This window comes from Macaca thibetana, chromosome 9 (genome assembly GCF_024542745.1).
Source record: "Macaca thibetana thibetana isolate TM-01 chromosome 9, ASM2454274v1, whole genome shotgun sequence".
Lineage (NCBI taxonomy): Eukaryota > Metazoa > Chordata > Mammalia > Primates > Cercopithecidae > Macaca > Macaca thibetana.
In genome coordinates, this window is record NC_065586.1 from 17,272,638 (window position 1) to 17,291,139 (window position 18,502).

Sequence of the window (18,502 nt, forward strand, 5' to 3'; positions counted from 1 at the left end):
TTTAAAAATGAGATTAAAATTGGGAGGGAGCTGTTTACTAGAAACCGTGTTTCTTTTTCAATTGCTTAAAAGGGCAGCATTAAATCAAGAAGGATCAAAGCATCTCCTGTGATGTATGAAATCAGTGCTCCTAAAACAGGAAGAATCAAACTTCCACTTACTCCTGAAAAAGGTGCATTTCAATTGAAACCCATCCTCAGACGGATGAATTACCTTTCCATTACACTGAGAGAGTGGAGATGCTTTGGTATGGCTTATGAGTACAAGGAACGCATGAAAACCATTTTGTTTCTATTTTTGCATGCTAACTGACACTCAGATAGAAAACATTTTAAAAGACCAGAACTTAGAAGCAGTACAAATTTGTTTTTTAAATTGCAAGCCAGAAAATGAAATAATGATATAGTTTGTATGGCTGTAAAACGTCTTGATCAGCATTTTCCCAAGTGTTGTCTAAGAACAAAACATCCTTGAAATGCTCTGTTAAACAAAAACAAACAAACAAATAAAAAAAGATCTTCAAGGTCAGGTGCGTCTGGGACATGCTGCCCTCCGGAGTCCTCCCAAGGTAGCCAAGGTACCCATGAACACGCTGAACGCTCTGAAAGTTCCTGCAGTACCAAACCCTCTTTCACCACAACTTCACCCGGGGTTTCCTGAACATATATAAATATAGCACATTTTGATTCTTCTGGTATTGACATTCTGAGGATCTCATGAGCCATATAACACTTCAGGAAAAACTTCCTGGGTAATTAGTAGACTTTTGTAACAGAGTTCAAACGTGAAAATATACAAAGGATATCTTTACACTGTCCCCCTCTGAAATACCCAGCTGATCTTTTGTTTCAAAGAAACCAATTCGACAGATCTTACCTAAAAACGAAGTCGGATTTATCTATTTCAGCTCCACAGAGAGACTTATTCAGAATTCCCCCATTTCCGACCACTGCACACTGATTATAAGGGTACTCCACAAAAGGCTGGGACTAGCAGGAGAAAGTGGAAAACTACCATGAAATACCATTAATTTTAGAACCATAGACAACAGCTTAATTCTAGTGACTTAACTTTTTATGCATGCTAAGGAGAAGAATAAGAACAAGAAAAAGCAGCAGCCCAGTTTGCTAATCAACTTACTATGACTTAGTATAAAAAATCAGCTGGGGCTGGGTGCAGTGGCTCATACTTGTAATCCCAGCACTTTGGTAGGCCAAGGCAGGTGGATCACAAGGTCAGGAGTTCAAGACCAGCCTGGCCAAGATGGTGAAACCCCGACTCTACAAAAAATAGAAAACAAATAATAATAATTAGCTGGGCGTGGTGGTGGGCGCCTGTAATTCCAACTACTCGAGACTGAGGCAGAGAATTGCTTGAACCCAGGAGGCGGAGGGTGCAGTGAGCCAAGATGGCACCACTGCACTCCAGCCTGGGCGATAGAATGAGACTCCGTCTCAAAAACAAAACAAAACAACAACAACAAAAAACCAGCCGGGTGCAGTTGCTCGCATCTGTAATCCCAGCACTTTGGGAGGCTGAGGTGAGAGGGTCACTTGAGGCCAAGAGTTTAAGATGGGCCTGGGCAACAAAGCAAGATCCTGTCTCTACAAAAAGTAGAAAAATTGGCTGAGTTTGGTGAAGAGCACCAGTAGTCTTTGCTGCTTGGGAGGCTGAGGTAGGGGAATCACTTGAACCTAGGAGTTCCAGGCTGCAGTGAGCCGTGATTGCACCACTGCCCTCCAGCCTGGGCGACAGAGCAAGACCCTGTTTCTTAAATTTAAAAAAAAAAAATGTATAAGTAAAATAAAATAAAATAAATCATTATGTGAACCTAAGTTTCATTTCTCTTGAGAGAAACAGACAGCATAGAATACACGGCATAATGTAATATACAAAATACAGTATCATGTATTTTTCATCACATGATTAAGGAAAAAAATTAGAATGGCAAAACCCCATATTCTGCCTTTCTGATAAACAAGGACATTTTCAGCAAGAAAGAGAAAATAAAGAAATTAGGAAGCAGCATTAAATCTATTTATTCTAAGGCATAAAATTAATAGGTGATTTAGCAAAAATTTCCTGTGCTTCTTAAACAGTTAGACCTTCAGGCTTAGTAAGGCATTAGATTTATGCCTGCCGTCTCTGCGAATGACCAGCCAGCGTGCTTCAGGGAGGTCTACCAACTGGACTGATATATTTCACATTAATTTCCAAGACCTGAATCTTTTTTATTCCTTTTAGGACCCGGCCTGCTTACCCCAGAAGGTTTCCTATTTTCCCCAAGTTCTCTGCAGTCTCGAAATCTAACTTTTCGATTCAATGGCGTACTTCCCCTTTCCTGGTCACCTTCCATAAAGTAATAATGTGACCTCGAGCCCACAGTCGGGGTGCCAGCTCATGCTTCCCAGTGACGAGGTCCTGATCTACCGATTTTGTCTGTAGGATTAAGGTGTAAGTCCTTGAGAGCAGAGAGGCTGTTTATTATTTTTAATTTCCTCTCATTTTTCCCTCCCGATCTTGTGTAGTGCAATGTGCACAGCTTTCAATATCCATCTCATGGCCTTCAACAAGCTCTCCCACCTTCACACACACACACACACACACTTCACACACTTCAACAAGCTCTTCACCCTTCACACAGAAAGGTGGCTTTGTGAATAAATCTTATTTCTTTTGCAAAACCGGTATCACAGTAATTAATTGACTGCACGTGCGCGGAACGAAACTGACCCTGGCCTGTCAGCATTGAAGGGGCCACTGGTAAATATTCAGGAATTTTGTGAGTTGGTTTTTTAAACCATTGGTCACTAAAAAGTGTCCAGGATGGGGGTATTGACGCCACTGAATTTGGCAAAGGTTACAAAATCAAGGCATGTCAAACTTGCCAAAGTCAGTTTACCAGCCCCACTGGCAACAGTCCAGGGCCGACGTGGTTCTGAGCAGCCCAGAGTGACAGAAGATGCCCCAGAACCACCGTGACTGCTGTCTGCCCCTGATGCTGGCTCTGGGAGCCTGCCCAACTAGCAAAGAAACTCGGTTTCAGTACAACTCTCTTTGTGGGTTTGTCTTTGAAACGTAAAAGTCATATTGAGCTTTTTAAGCAAGAGGCACTATTTCAAATACATACTTTATTAGCACATTTAGCCTTCACAGCAACCTTTTGAGTATTTTACAGATGGGAAAATGGAGGCATGAGTCCAAGTAACGGACAGAAAGTGGCAGAACTGGGATAGGAACCCAGACAGTTTGCCCCAGAGTACCTGCTCTAAACCACTACACATTATCGTTTCTCACAATTCCATGGATTAAAATGATAACTTAATGATGTATAATTATGTATCTTATTCCTTGTTATATCTGCAATGGCTAGCAGAGTGATTGGCTCTTAAATGAATGGTTCCCAGATACCTCAGGCTATTTCATGTCACCGAACTTCTAGCTCACGACGTCTTCAGCCAGTATCTACTAAATGGTGCCACCATAAATTCCGAATTTTATAGATAGGGTAGGATTGAAAAATGCAAATAGGCTCTTTATGGTATAAAATAGAAAAGATTACTGAAGGAAACATATCTCAAATTATGCATTCACAATAATGAATGTTTTTCTCTGGTTTCTTGGTCAACTGGGAGGAAAACATCTATATGCTTCAGTATCTCATGTTCCATATGAATTTAAATAAATTACAAACCTCAACATTTCCTTAAATAAACCTCCTAAGAAAATGCAAATTTGCACACTCCACTGCCTGCTCATTGCCCACTCTGGTTGAAAATCAAGTTTTGGTTTTTTTCTCTGCAAGTAACTTAGCAAAGTTTGTGGAGGAAGTGGCTCCACATCATTTCATCAAAACACTTAATGCGATCTTCTTGTGTGCCCAGCAGTTCGTTCCGGAGAGTTGCATGCAGAAGGGCAGAGTAAAGCAAAGTGGCAAAGAGGACATCTCCACCACGAGCCCCGTCCATGAAAGGAGAAGCTGGAGCAACACAAAAAAATGGGACCTGGCGCTGCAATTGGTGCTGTATTGACTGCAGAATTTCCTCTCCTCAGTTTAAAAAAAAAAAAAAAAAAAAAAAAAGTATAAATTTGGAAAGTGGATGCAGTTCCCGGTGGCATACATAATTATCAGGCCTATATTAAGTTAATCCTTTCAAAGGGTCAAATGAGGGTAAAGTAGTTGCTGCTCCTCTGTTCCGGTCAGTGGAAAACATGGCAGACACTGGCAAAACCTGAATGGATGAATGAGTGAAAGGGTTCACTGTCAAACTTTCCAAGGCTTTCCCTGATAGGAAAGATAAATACTCTTTCCTTATCATCTTTTCAATCACTGGTCATTTCAGGGCATCATGAGAATGCTTTATGAGTTATATTTTTTGTCCCCTTTTTCTTCCAGAAAATATACAGTATTTTTTCTCTATCGTTTTCTATTTATTTCTCACTCATACTCAACAAGTTATTCTTCCTCTGAATCCTAACATAAAAAAAGAATTGGAACAACTTACATAAGCAACAAAAATTAGCTGAAAGAGGTCAAAGTTCCAACAAAAGAAAACTGTAGGAATCTCATATCCTACAGTTAGTGTACTGCATATGTAGAGGAATCCCGTTTTGACCATCCTGACATGGTCTAATTGCTTTGTCATGGAATCGTAGAAAGATGCTGGAGAGCATATGTTTAGAAGCATTGAGATGTTTACGTTCCTCAGAACCAAAATTTCCCCGTGAGGATTTGTATTAAGGGTCGAGTTTCTCCTCACTGTGTGAAGTGGCTTTTTATCCTATCATTACTCATTCTTCTGATTTTACAAATAGGTAGTGAGTGCATATACGTACTGGGAAATGTTCTCGGGGTTTGGGATATATCAGCAGACAACAATCTCTATCTTATGGTGGCTACGTTTATTGACTATAAATCCTCACCTATTTACTTCCCAAAGATGAGCCACATAAACGCACCGTTCCTTGTGAAGGAATTGATTTAGTCACCATAACTGACAATTGGAAGAATCTTATTTGAGGTGAAAAATGGCCATCTTCACATGCCTCAGTGATTACTAAGCAGGAAGCCCAAGCGTCTCATCTCATTCGAAGAAGAGTCTGGAAGACTCAGGAGTGGAAGAGCTTATCATTTAAGATATAAATAATCCTTCCCTACAGAGCCACACTGCATTCAAAACGGCCCTTTTAAAAAATGGCCCACTATCCAAATTTTATACAACATAACAATATGGTATTTTAATTAATTCCATCATAATTGTAAGTTACAGCTTAAAGTAAAAGAAAATTCACCTGGAATGGTAACACAAATAACCCACCACAAATCTTTACTCACCACTGGAAACATATGAAAAATGTTCTTTTTAATTGGGATTTTCTTTTTGCTTTCCACCTCATAACTCATGTTAGTCCCAACTGGAGTGTTATTCTGAGAAACAACAAAGTTTTGAACAGCATCACAGCAGGAAGCAAGTTTTGCTCTGCAAAGGAAAAGAATAAAAAGGAAGCCAAGGTATAAGATTAAGAAACTGAAAATAGACACCACAATGGATGATGCAAAAGAGGATTTTGTCAGACTGACTTTCAAAAAGAAGATGATTATTCACAAAGATGACTTGTTATTTTTCCTCCAGGCTCTAAATCCCTTAAGGATTGGGACTGACTCTCTTTTTTATTTTTTTTTTTTTTTTTTTTGTCGTTCCTTTAATCTTATCTTAATTTCTTTTTAATTTTTTTAATTTTACTTTAAATTCCAGGATACATATGCAGACAAGGAGGTTTGTTACATAGGTATGTATGTGCCATGGTCATTTGCTGCACCTATTAACCCATCATCTAGGTTTTAAGCCCCACATGCATTAGATATTTGTCCTCCCCTTACCCCCAACAGGTACCAGTGTGAGATGTTCCCCTCCCTGTGTCCATGTGTTCTCATTGTTCAACTCCCACTTATGAGTGAGAACATCTGGTGTTTGGTTTTCTGTTTCTGTGTTAGTTTGCTGAGGATGATGGCTTCCAACTTCATCCATGTCCCTGCAAAGGACATGATCTCATTCCTTTTTATGGCTGCATAGTATTCAATGGTGTATATGTGCCATATTTTCTTTGTCCAATCTATCATTGATGGGCATTTGCGTTGGTTCCATGTCTTTGCTATTGTAAACAGTGATGCAATAAACATACATGTACATGTGCCTTTATAGTAGAATGATTTATATTTCTTTAACTATATACCCAGTAATGGGATTGCTGGGTCAAATGGTATTTCTGGTTCTAGATCCTTGGGGAGTCGTCACACTGTCTTCCACAATGGTTGAATTAACTTACATTCCCACCAACAGTGTAAAAGCGTTCCTATTTCTCTACAGCCTCAACTGCATCTATTTCTTGACTTTATTTTTTTATTTTTTGAGACAGAGTCTCACTCTCTCTCACACTGGAGTGCAGTGGCATGATCTCAGGTTCACTGCAACCTCCACCTCCTGGGTTCAGGCGATTCTCCTGCCTCAGCCTCCTGAGTACCTGGGATTACAAGTGTGCACCACCCAGGCCTTGCTAATTTTTTTAGTAGGGAGAGGGTTTCACCATGTTGGCCAGACTGGTCTCGAACTATTGACCTCAAGTGATCTGCCTGCCTCAGCCTCCCAATGTGCTATTTCTTGACTTTTTCACAATTGCCATTCTGACTGGTGTGAGATGGTATTTGATTGTGGTTTTGATTTGCATTCTCTAGTGACCATTGATGATGAGCTTTTTTTCATGTTTGTTGGCTGCATAAATGTCTTCTTTTGAGAAGTGTCTGTTCACATCCTGGGGTTGTTTCATTTTTCTTGTACATTTGTTTAAATTCCTTGTAGATCCTGGATATCAGACCTTTGTCAGATGGGTAGTTTGCAAAAATCCCATTCTGTAGGTTGCCTGTTCACTCTGATGCTAGTTTCTTTTGCCATGCAGAAGCTCTGTAGTTTAAAATCATGTGCAAAAATTACAAGGATTTCTATACACCCACAATAGACAAGCAGAGAGCCAAATCATGAATGAGCTCCCATTCACAACTGCCACAAAGAGAATAAAATACCTAGGAATATAGCTTACAAGGGAGGTGAAGGACCTCTTCAAGGAGAACTACAAACCACTGCTCAAGGAAATAACAGAGAACACAAACAAATGACAAAACATTACATCCTCATGGATAGAAACAATCAATATTGTGAAAATGGCCATACTGCTCAAAATAATTAATAGAGTCAATGCTATTCCCATCAAACTACCACTGACAATCTTCAAAAGAACTAATTTAAATTTCATATGGAACCAAAAAAGAGCCCATATAGCCAAGACAGTCCTAAGCAAAAAGAACAAAGCTGGAGGCATCACGCTACCTGACTTCACACTGCAAGGCTAAAGTAACCGAAACAGCCTGGTACTGGTACCAAAACAGATATATAGACCAATGGAATAGAATAGAGGCCTCAGAAATAACACCACACATCTATCACCATTTGATCTTCAAAAAACCTGACAAACACAAGCAATGGGGAAAGGATTCCCTATTTAATAACTGGTGCCAGGAAAACTGGCTAGCCATATACAGAAAACGGAAACTGGACCCCTTCCTTACACCTTATACAAAAATTAACTCAAGGTGGATTAAAGACTTAAATGTAAAACCCAAAACCATAAAAACCCTAGAAGAAAATCTAGGCAATACCATTCAGGATATAGGCGTGGGCAAATACTTCATGACAAAAACATTAAAAGCAATTGCAACAAAAGCCAATTATTTTTTTTTTTGACAGAGTCTTGCCCTGTCCCTCAGGCTGGAGTGCAGTGGCACAATCTAGCTCAATGCAAATTCTGTTTCCCAGGTTCAAGGAATTCTCCTGCCTCAGCCTCCTGAGTAGCTGGGACTATAGGCACCTGCTACCATGCTCAGATAATTTTTGTATTTTTAGTAAAGACAGGGTCCAACCATGTTGGCCAGGCTGGTCTTGAACTCCTGGCCTCAAGTAATCTGCGCTCTCAGCCTCCCAAAGTGTTGGGATTACAGGCGTGAGCCACTGCACCTGGTAGTTTTTTTTTTTTTTTTTTTTTAATCTCACTAGACTTCTAACTGGCCCTGGATCGTAGCATGGTGACTTGGCAAGATCAATGGCAAAGCAGTTAAACATACTTATACTCAGGTAGGAACCTTCTTATCAATAGAAAATGCTCATGAATGTAACATTTTTAAAAATACAAAGTTTCTTCTGATAATACTGTTATAACACTAAAAACAAAAAATGAGAGGATTCATTTTAATTTTATAATAATTATAAAATACAGAAACTAAGTTAAGAAGAGTATCACAGTCACTAAAACAATACATAATCATTTATTATAAGTCCAATAAAAAAAGAAATATCTAATACAGTGAATTTTTAACTGAGGCAAATTTAAAGTTGCTATTCCTTATAGAAAGGCCAGAGAAGCATAAATTAATACCAAGCTACATTTCAAAATGATTACCATGGAGTGAAACATTATTATTAGAATGTAGACCTAGGAAGTGCTTTCAAGGATCATCTGAGTTAACCCCCAACCTCTGGCAGATGCATGCAGAACTACTTATAATTCATATTTCATTTCTTCAATTCTCCAACGATGTAGACTCCCTAAAGTCTCTTGATAATTGTTCCAGGGTTTAATCAACCTTACAATCAGAGAGATTTCTGCATTTGTACAATGCAACTATGTTTTAATGTAAATCCATTTTCCTTATTAGGTTTTCATAGAATCTCCTTATAAAAATACTTCACGTACTTGAAAATGGAAATCAGGCAAAGCTTTAGCCTTTTTCGGTCTTGAAGAGTTTACAGAATTTTCCCTTCTCTCAGGTTTTCCTCATACAACCAGTTTTTCATGATTTTAGTCATCTCATTTATCTTTCAACCTCAACTTATTTCTCCATATTACTGAAAAATCTGTATCCAAGCCGGATTCGGTCATAAGACAAGAGTCAGTGAATATTCAAAAGAAATGTTGATGGTAGTGAGTCATTAGAAATAGTCCGTCCTCAGCCCACACTTCTATTATTAGTTTGGTCCTTAAGAGTAAGCTTCCATACATGTTTTTACTGAATTTTGCCCTTTTGAAAAAATACAATGCTCTAATTTGTCAAGGTCATCTAAAATTTAGTCTTCTAAACTCCAATAATTCTCAAGGCATGAAAAGTAAGGGTGATATTTGCACCTCAAAGTTAAGGTTTTTAATAATACTTCTTATCAGTTAACTTAGATAAGTTACAATATTCGTTAAAATAGTATGTCCTTCTTAATTGGATTCTGTCGCCCATTTATTGTTTCTTCTTGTATTTTACAATCTACCGTTTAAAAAAGATGGTTCATGGAGATTAACAAAAGAAAAAGATGAAAATAAATAGTATGTAGTCAAAAACATGATACTAAGTAGTTTTTAATTATACGTTTAATTTGATAAAAATTTGTGTGACATATTGCAAATTCAGAAATTCTTACTTATATATAATTGTAATGGCTCTTTTATCCAGCATTTTGAGAAAAGGCAACATAATAAATCCTCATTTACCTTTGGCAAATAATTTCTCTAAGGATATTCAGTGCCTACAAGAATATTGCATCACCAAAAACACTAAATCAGATCTCCTCTTATGCTTTTTAAAAATATTAATAGAGTTTTTGCTGAAATGTTTTTTTAGATAGAGTCTCACTATGTTGACCAGGCTGGAGTGCAGTGGTGGGATCTCAGCTCACTGCAGCCTCCATCTCACAGGTTCAAGAGATTCTTAGCCTCCCGAGTAGCTGGGACTACAGGCGTGCACCACAACGCCTGGCTTATGTTTTGTATTTTTAGAAGAAATGGGGTTTCACCACCTTGGCCAGGCTGGTCTCTAACTTCTGACCTCAAGTCATTTGCCTGCCTCAGCCTCCCAAAGTGCTGGGATTATAGGCCTGAGCCACCACCCTGGGCCTTTTTCTGAAATTGTATATTTTAAATATCGTATAAAATTTCCAAACCTATAGAAAAGTTAAAAGAACTGGACAATAAACACTTGAATAACCAGCAGCTAGATTTGACAATTAACTTTTCACTATTTTTGCCTTATTGTGTATCTGTCCATTAATCCAATTTTATAGTGGTACTTGTTGCAATTCAAAGTAAATTATAGATCTGAGTGCATGTCACCTCCAAACACTTCCTATCTCCAGACCCTCCGCCAAGCCCCAGAGGACACTTTTGTGATGATTTTTCACCACAAATTCGTTTTCCCTGTTCTAGTATATGACTAGTATTATGAACAGAATTATATCACATGTATGCCTTTTTTTTTTTTTTTTTTTTTTTTTTTGAGATGGAGTCTTACTCTGTCTCCCAGGCTGAAGTGCAGTGGCTCGATCTCAGCTCACTGCAACCTCCACCTCCCAGGTTCAAGCGATTCTCTTGCCTCAGCCTCCCGAATAGCTGGGATTACAGGCGCCCGCCACCATGCCCAACTAATTTTTATATTTTTAGTAGAGATGGGGTTTCACTATGTTGGCCAGGCTGGTCTCAAACTCCTGACCTTAGATGATCTGCCTGCCTCGGCCTCCAAAAGTGCTGGGATTATAGACGTGAGCCACCATGCCTGGCCTACACGTACGCTTTTATGTAAGACTTCTTTCACACAGCCTAAATGTTTTTTGAGATTCATATTGCCATATGATATGGTTTGGGTCTGTGTTCCCATCCAAACCTCATGACGAATTGTAGTCCCGTGTTAGAAGAGGGGCCTGGTGGGAGGTGGCTGGATCACGGGACTGGATTTCCCCTTTGCTGTTCTCATGATAGTGACTGAGTTCTCACGAGATCTGGTTGTTTCAAAGTGGGTAGCACCTCCCCCTTCTCTCTCTTCCTCCTGCTCCAGCCATGTAAGATGTGCCTGCCTCCTCTTTGCCTTGTGCCAGGATTGTGAGTTTCCTGAGGCCTCCCCAGCCATGATTCCTGAACACCCTGCAGAACCGTGAGCCAATTAAACCTCTTTTCTTTATAAATTAGCCCATCTCAGGTATTTCTTTAGAGCAGTGCAAGAACAGACTAACACACCTCGTGTAGCATCAGATTGTTCTTTATTGCTGGAGTAGTATTCCGTGGTATGGATGTACCAGGGTTGGTTTAGCCATTCCCCTTGCAACTTTTGAAGATCTCACTATCAAAAATCAACATTCAACCCCAAAGCACTCGTTATAATCTCCCAGGAAAAATATCAGAATTATAATCTAAGATGTCACAGGCTAAGGGGACTTTTCCAGCTTTTGTGTGCAGTGGCAGAGTGATAAGTGTACGGTCTTTGTCACTTTCCAGCTCATCCATGTGGCAGAGAGTAAGAGCCAGTGTTGCTCTTACAACAAATAAAACAAAATGGAATTTTTATCTCTATTACTCTATTTCTCATCAGCCCTAAAATCCCAAAGTGTTGGGATTACAGGCATGAGCCACCATGCCTGGTTATTATTCCCATTTTAAAGATGAGAAAATTGGGGTTGAGAGAGGGTAAGTTATATGACCAAAGCCTGCAGGTTGTAAACAACTCAAACCTTTGTGTTTTGACGTTCAGTTCTCTGCAGTTCACACTAGAGTATGTTGTAACCGGGGAAATGCCATTATCTAAGCCTCTTCCCCTAGAATCCTTTCCAAAATGGTAACCATAGCATAGGTTGTTGCCCCCGAAGTATTGCTGGTAGCATCTTGCTGAAAACCTACCTAGACTCAATTCAAAGGCCACCATGCAACTTACATATAAATGCTTCAAAGCCTGTATAACTGAGGCATTTGAGGTTCTCCTTTTACATGGAAGATATATAAGCCGCCCTATGGGAGCAGGATTATCAGGTGACCTGAACAATGTGCCCTAAAATAAACTGAAAAGAAGCCTCTGGCTTGATGAGAGTCTAATTCTTCTTGCATTCTACCTTGAGCAATTTCCTCCGTGCAACTCAGGTTCAAAAGAGAATACACTGCCCCCCATCCCCCCAGGAAAGAATTGGGACTTTCTGTACTGCACCGAGTTCTAGAATTCAGGAAGGTTCATATACTTTGAAAAATGCTTAACTTTCAAGGAGTAGGTTGGTTCTGGGAGGATCTGACTTAATGCTTTTCACCTGGATCTATAAAGATGGAATCGAAGATCTGCAAAATCACCTTTGCATCCAGATGTCAAATCATCTTTGCATTACAAATTCCTTTTGAGAAAGGGATCTTTATTAAAATTGTAAAAGTTCCTTTTTGTTTTTTTTTCACTGTAGGTGCTATTTTCTTTTTCTGTTTCTTTTGTTGTTTGTTTTTATTTGTTTCAAGTCTCAGGTCAAAATTCTTCTTCAGTTCTAAATTCAGTGCTTCCTGGATTTCCATGAAGTGTTAATGACTACTTAAGGCTTACAGTTCACAGACCCAGGACACCTGAATACTAACGACCTAAAGGCCCAAACCCATGACTCCCAGGCACCTCTTCTGTTTGTTAAACTCTGAGCCTCCCTAATGAGATGTGAAAAAGTTCCCATAAGGTAGAGGCTGCAGGCACTGTCTAGGTATTGATAAAGACCTACCTTTCCAGAATTCATTTTCTATGAATCTAATGAGGGTCCTAGGAAAAAGAGTTTTAAAATGTAAGCACCAGCAGAAAGTCAAAGGATTTATTTACCATCCAAACCACTTCTAAAATAGCCACATTTCTTTTTCTTCATGAAAACATAACATACATAAGCCAACAATCCAGAACTTGCCTCTCTCCTGTTGATGCCCCCTTTTTTTGCCTCTCTTCTTGCCCTATTTGACATGTAATTCATGGATTGACCGATAATAATAACAATAACCAACATTTCGTGCATTCTCACTGCATGCTAGATATTTTACGTAGATTATTTCACTTAAGCCCTAGAATAGCCCTACAAAATAGATGCAATTAATATTCTCATTTTATAGATGAGGATAACTTAGGATAATGAAGTTAAGAAGGTCATATATGACATATTCATTCACTCATTCATATTTATTTAGCACCTATTAAATATTGAGCTCTATGAGAAGTGCTGGCTACACATTGGTCAATAAATTAAGCATTGTCTCTGCCTTTATAGTGTTTGTGATCCAGTAGGAAGGAAAATAAAAAGGTTTAGAGATGATTTGTAAGGCAGTAAGTAGCAAAGCAAAGATTCAAACCCAGAATTCAAACTCTTCCTCTAAAGCCACTGCCAGCGCTTGTACTGCAAAGAACTGTTAAATACAGTGAGTTCTAAGTTTCTCTTCAAAGAATCAGTATGTCAGTATGTTCAGTTCTTTGTTCTCCATTTTAAAGTTTAACTTCCTCGTTCTCCTTGTCTCCTTGCCCCTAGTTTCAGTAAACAACCTTCCTACCAGTTGTAACCAGTAGTTCACATCTATTCCTCTGGTCACTTGCTCTGTCCTGAGTCACGCCTGGTCACCTGCTCTGACCTGAGTCACCTTTAGTCACCTGTTCTGTAACTGTATTTCCTGCAAAAACTGCTCATCCTGCCACTCTGGCTCGTACCCCTGCTCTCTTTAAAACAGTCAATCGGAATTAGCTTAGATTGTGCAGTCCAACCCTAGCCAACAGGGGAATGTCACAGCAGTAGGAGCTACCTGTGTCAGGGATAAGAACCCCTTCCCCTCCCTTGTTCAGGTGTGCTCTCGCCATTGCTCCATTCATGAGACACACCCTTCTATAGAAGTAAAATTGCCTTGCTGAGAAAATTTATGTTTGAGTGCTATTTCTTTTGTGGCACTAAAAATTTATTTCCAACAAAACCATGGTGTGCAATGGGGGAAATTAAAATGTTCTTACCTGAGCCACCGTATCTTACAACCCAAAATATTTTTCTAGATTTCTCAAGTTCGTATTTGGAAGAACTTCTTTAACAAAAAATAAAAGAGCTTTCTGGGCTCAAGGAGCCTTTCCATTGCTGTCACATAGAGTAGAAGACCCACCCCCTGCACCCTAGCTGCCCAGCCTCCACACACAGTCTTCATGTCCCAGTGACTGCTCTAGACTTTGCAGGAGTCTGTGTGTTTGCCTCTGGGCTTGCGTTGTGCAGTTATGGGAGGCAAGGCCTGGAGAAGGTGAGAGAGAAAGAATACTCTGGTATTGGAGGTTGAGAACAAGTCATCTCTGGTTAGAGGCCATTGAAGGCAAGAAGAAGATTTACAGGCTTTTGCTTGACTTTCTAGAACCCAGTAGTGTGCACTGGCTTTCCAAACTTCAAGCGTGATCTGAAACTGTGTATTTAAAGGAATCGTGCCTACAAAGGGAAGAGAGAGATACGTGCTACTCTGTAATGTTCAAAACCATGCCTGGTGTGCTTGAGTCTGTTGTGGAAGCTTTACTTTCAAAGGCAATTGACAAACCAGGGCCTGTCTGGAGGGAACAGATTGAAACTCATGGTAGGTGAAGAACTAATAATGTCCCAGCTGGAGAAGAGCAGATTCGGGGGATTCAATAGCTCTCTTTGAATATTTTAAGGACCATAAGGTAAAGGAATAATTAGATTTAAATTCTGTAGCTTCAAGCTACAGAATGAGGACTGATATGGACAGAATGCTTGCGTCTCCCCGAAATAAGTATGTTGAAACCCAAAGCCCCTGTGCGATGGTATTAGGAGGTGAGGTCTTTGGGAGGTGATTAGGGTCTTGAAAGTGGAGCTCTGATAAATGTGAGGTTAGAGTAAGAAGCTGGGGCCAGGCACGGTGGCTTATGCCTGTAATCCCATCACTCTGGAAGGCCGAGGCAGGCGGATCACAAGGTCAGGAGTTCGAGACCAGCCTGGCCAACATGGTGAAACCCCCGTCTCTACTAAAAATACAAAAAATTAGCCAGGTGTGGTGGCAGGCACCTGTAATCCCAGCTATGTGGGAGGCTGAAGCAGGAGAAACGCTTGAACCCAGGAGGCAGAGGTTGCAGTAAGTGGAGACCGCATCACTGTATTCCAGCCTGGGTGACAGAGCAAGGCTCCATCTCAAAAAAAAAAAAAAAAATAGAAGCTGTCTGTCTGTAACCCAGAAGAGGGCCCTCACCCAGAACGTACCAGAACCATGCTGGCACCCTGATCTTAAACTTCACAGCCTCCAGAACCATGAGAAATAAATGTGAGTTGTTAAACCCCCTGTCTATGGCATTTGGTGACAGCAGCCCAAGCTGACTGAGACAAACACCAATATATACAGCAATTCAGCCCACATTCACTGAGCAGCCAGCAGTGATGGCCATGGCCCAAGGTCATGGTGTTACAATTTGCAAAGTATTAAATACAAATATGAATAAAACATGAACGGGCCTTGCCCTCTGGGAGCTTAAGTGTATTAAGAGAGACAGACACAAAGCATCACTGGTATTTAAGTATCATTTCACCATAATATGAGGCTGTGAGAGCAGCACAGGGGAGGAACACTTAACCAACCTGGAAGTTAGGGGAGATTTTGTGATGGAGCTTTTAACATAGCACCCAGCACAGGAGGCACTTGATAGATATTTCCTCATTGAATGAATAAACCTGTGTTTGAGGATAATTCTTTGGGTCGTATAGGATGGATGGCAGTGGAAGGAGATCAGAGGGAGGAATGTCAGCTGGGGCTTGGCTGCGAGGCTTTTGCTAGAGTCACCTAATTAAAGATTAAAAGGGCCTACATGAAACGAGTAATTTTAGAGTTGAAAAGAGGAGGAAGGAGACTTGAGATATATTTAGTAGGTGGAAAGAACAGCCCGGGCACAGTGGCTCATGTCTATAATCCCAGCACTTTGGGAGGCCAAGGCGGGTGGATCATGAGGTCAGGAGTTTGAGATCAGCTTCGCCAACGTGATGAAACCTCATCTCTACTAAAATTACAAAAATTAGCCGGCCATGGTGACGGGTGCCTGTAGTCCCAGCTACTCAGGAGGCTGAGGTGGGAGGATCGCTTGAACCCAGGAGATGGAGGCTGCAGTGAGCTGAGATCATGCCACCACATTCCAGCCTGGGTGCCAGAGACACCCCCTCAAAAATAAAAATAAGAGTGACAAAGGCAGCACAGCGTTATGATAATGGCTCGATATGAGACGCTCTTCTTGGTCTTCCCCTAAACCTCAGTACTCCCAAATGAATTCATTCCTTTCACAAATATTCATCAAGGGCATCCCAGGTGCCTTGCACTGTGCTAGGCTCTGGGGATATGCCAAAGAATGACCTGGACCCCCAGCCTCTCCTCATCTTGCTCCTGAGACAGCACAATGTAGATGAGAAGCAGAAGATGGAAGAAGCCTCTGAACAAGGTAACAGAGGTGAACAATGGCTGTTAACTATGGTCCAGAAAGAAAAGTCAGCAAGATAGAGGGAGTCTTTTCTCTACAAAGGGTCACTGAACCACAGGAAGAAAAATCAATAGACGGTTGTGCAAGCAAAGAACAATTTGATTCCCCCCTAGAGAGCCATAGAAAATATTGTATTCATAAGCTCATAAATGTTTGAAAAGGGAATAGAAAACTATTTAATGAGCTCAGAAAATAGTTTCTAAATTTCAGCTCTGATGTTATTGGTACTGGCAGAAGAGAGGTGGAGAGGTTAAAGAGAAAGAGCAAACTAAGACTGTGCAGAAACCAAGGAAAAAAAAGAAGAAACAGTTGAACATTTCATGAAACAGAGGAGGAAAGAAAAGTGATGGACACATGAAATAAAACACAGAAAGAGAGCCCTGAGAAAAACAGAAGAGATGAAGACAGAAGGCAAAAGACAGTCACCCACAGAAACCAAGGATATAGAGACATGTGAAATAGACAGAAATGCAAACACAAGATCACAGAGGAGCAGGTTTACACAGACAGAACGTTCCACAGAAAAGGCCCAGAAAGAGAGACGCCAGACAGAGGCTCAGATAGGAGCATAAAAAGGGAAACGTGTGTTTGAGGCTCATGTCTATAGATGCATAAATAATAATAATAAATACATGCATGGCTTTTACTGTCTCAAGAACTCTTCCAAGCATTTTATATATTATTTAATCCTTAAAAGAGCCTTATGAGGAAAGCATATTATCATCACTGTTGTTGTCCCCATCTTTCAGATGTAGAAGCTGGGTCAGAGAGGTGAAGTTACTTGCCTGAGGTCACACAGCTAGCTAACAACATTACTGAGACTTGGATGCAGGCAGTCTAGGGTTTATTAATAGCTGTGTGCTCTTAATACTGCCCTACATCCCTGTAATTGTTGTCTGACATATACCCAAATAAACCATGGCAAAGATGCACAGAGGGGGTAAAAGTCAAGAAGAAAGCCCACACAGTCACTGTCACAAGACATGAATAAACTCTGTTGTATTAGAAGTTTTCACGCTGCTAATAAAGACATACCCGAGACCGGGTAATTTACAAAGGAAAGGAGGTTTAATGGATTCACAGTTCTACGTGGCTGGGGAGGCCTCCCAATCCTGGCAGAAGGCAAGGAGGAGGAAAGCCACATCTCACATGGTGGCAAGCAAAGAGAGAAGGAGAGTAAGTTAAACCACTTGGATCACTTTTCTAATAAAACCATTGGATCTCATGAGACTTATTTACCACCATGAGAACACTATGGGGGAAACCACTCCAGTGATTCAATTATCTCCCACTGGGTCCCTCCCACAACATATGGGCATTAGGGGAGCAACAATTCAAGATGAGATTTAAGTGAGGACACAGCCAAACCATATCATCTGTCCTTCATGGGAAAATGTCTACATCTTCGGAAATTTTGGAAATTGTGATCAAATATTCTTAAGCTGTGCTGAATATCCACAGCTATGTGCATAATAAAAGAGGGAAACAGTGCCCAAATCCCTCCCTCGAAAGGGCCAGGGAAGACCCAGCCAGATACAGGTTAAGGGGCTGCAGGTTGGAAACTGAAGTACATGGGGTCAAGGCTAGGGGTGGAAATCCCTGCCCAGGCAACAGATTGCTTGGGGCTGGGTAAACCAAGACAAACTCCTGCAAAAAGATAGGATGGAAATACCCAGAAGAACAAATGTAATTCACGTGGACATGAATGGATAAACAAATCAAGCACTTACTACTGTTCTTACTACTAAGAATGTAACAGAAAAAAAGACAGAGAACATCCCATGGAGAACTCTTAGCTAGTGGGAGAGAGACAACAGCAGACAATTAGAACATGGTGCTGTCAGTCTACACTGCAACAGGGGGAGGAGGAGGGAAGAGCTGGGCTAGGCCAGGCCTACTATATACTTCTGAGGCTTCACAGAGGGAGCTGGGAGGGGTGAGACTGCAGCACAAAAGCTCGCTTCCTCTTGTCACAACAGTGGACCTTTGAGACTGAGATGCCTGGAGCACTTCAGGTGCTGCTCTGAGTGGGACAATCCACTCTCTTGAATCCTTAATCTTGTGTTTATATTTTGCTGGCTCCATAATAAAGCAAAGTACAAGCAAGTTTGGCTGAGTCCAATTTCATAGTCATGCAAGCCCAAGGAACTG

At 40.6% G+C, this 18,502-nt stretch overlaps 2 protein-coding genes across 3 annotated transcripts in view; both read right to left on the reverse strand.

Moving 5' to 3' along the window:
- The window catches only part of TRDMT1 (tRNA aspartic acid methyltransferase 1), a 687,969-nt gene that overhangs the window by 187,019 nt on the left and 482,448 nt on the right, over positions 1–18,502 (reverse strand). The gene's annotated exons all lie outside the window — the stretch shown is intronic.
- Positions 1–18,502, reverse strand: part of ST8SIA6 (ST8 alpha-N-acetyl-neuraminide alpha-2,8-sialyltransferase 6) — a 74,979-nt gene that overhangs the window by 10,275 nt on the left and 46,202 nt on the right. For both annotated transcript variants that reach the window (XM_050805417.1, XM_050805419.1), the window contains exons 3-4: positions 5,336–5,480; positions 877–989 (exon numbers count right to left, since the gene is read on the reverse strand). In XM_050805417.1, coding sequence (XP_050661374.1) covers positions 877–989; positions 5,336–5,404 — 182 coding nt within the window. In that variant the 5' untranslated portion in view covers positions 5,405–5,480. The remainder of the gene's footprint in view (positions 1–876; positions 990–5,335; positions 5,481–18,502) is intronic.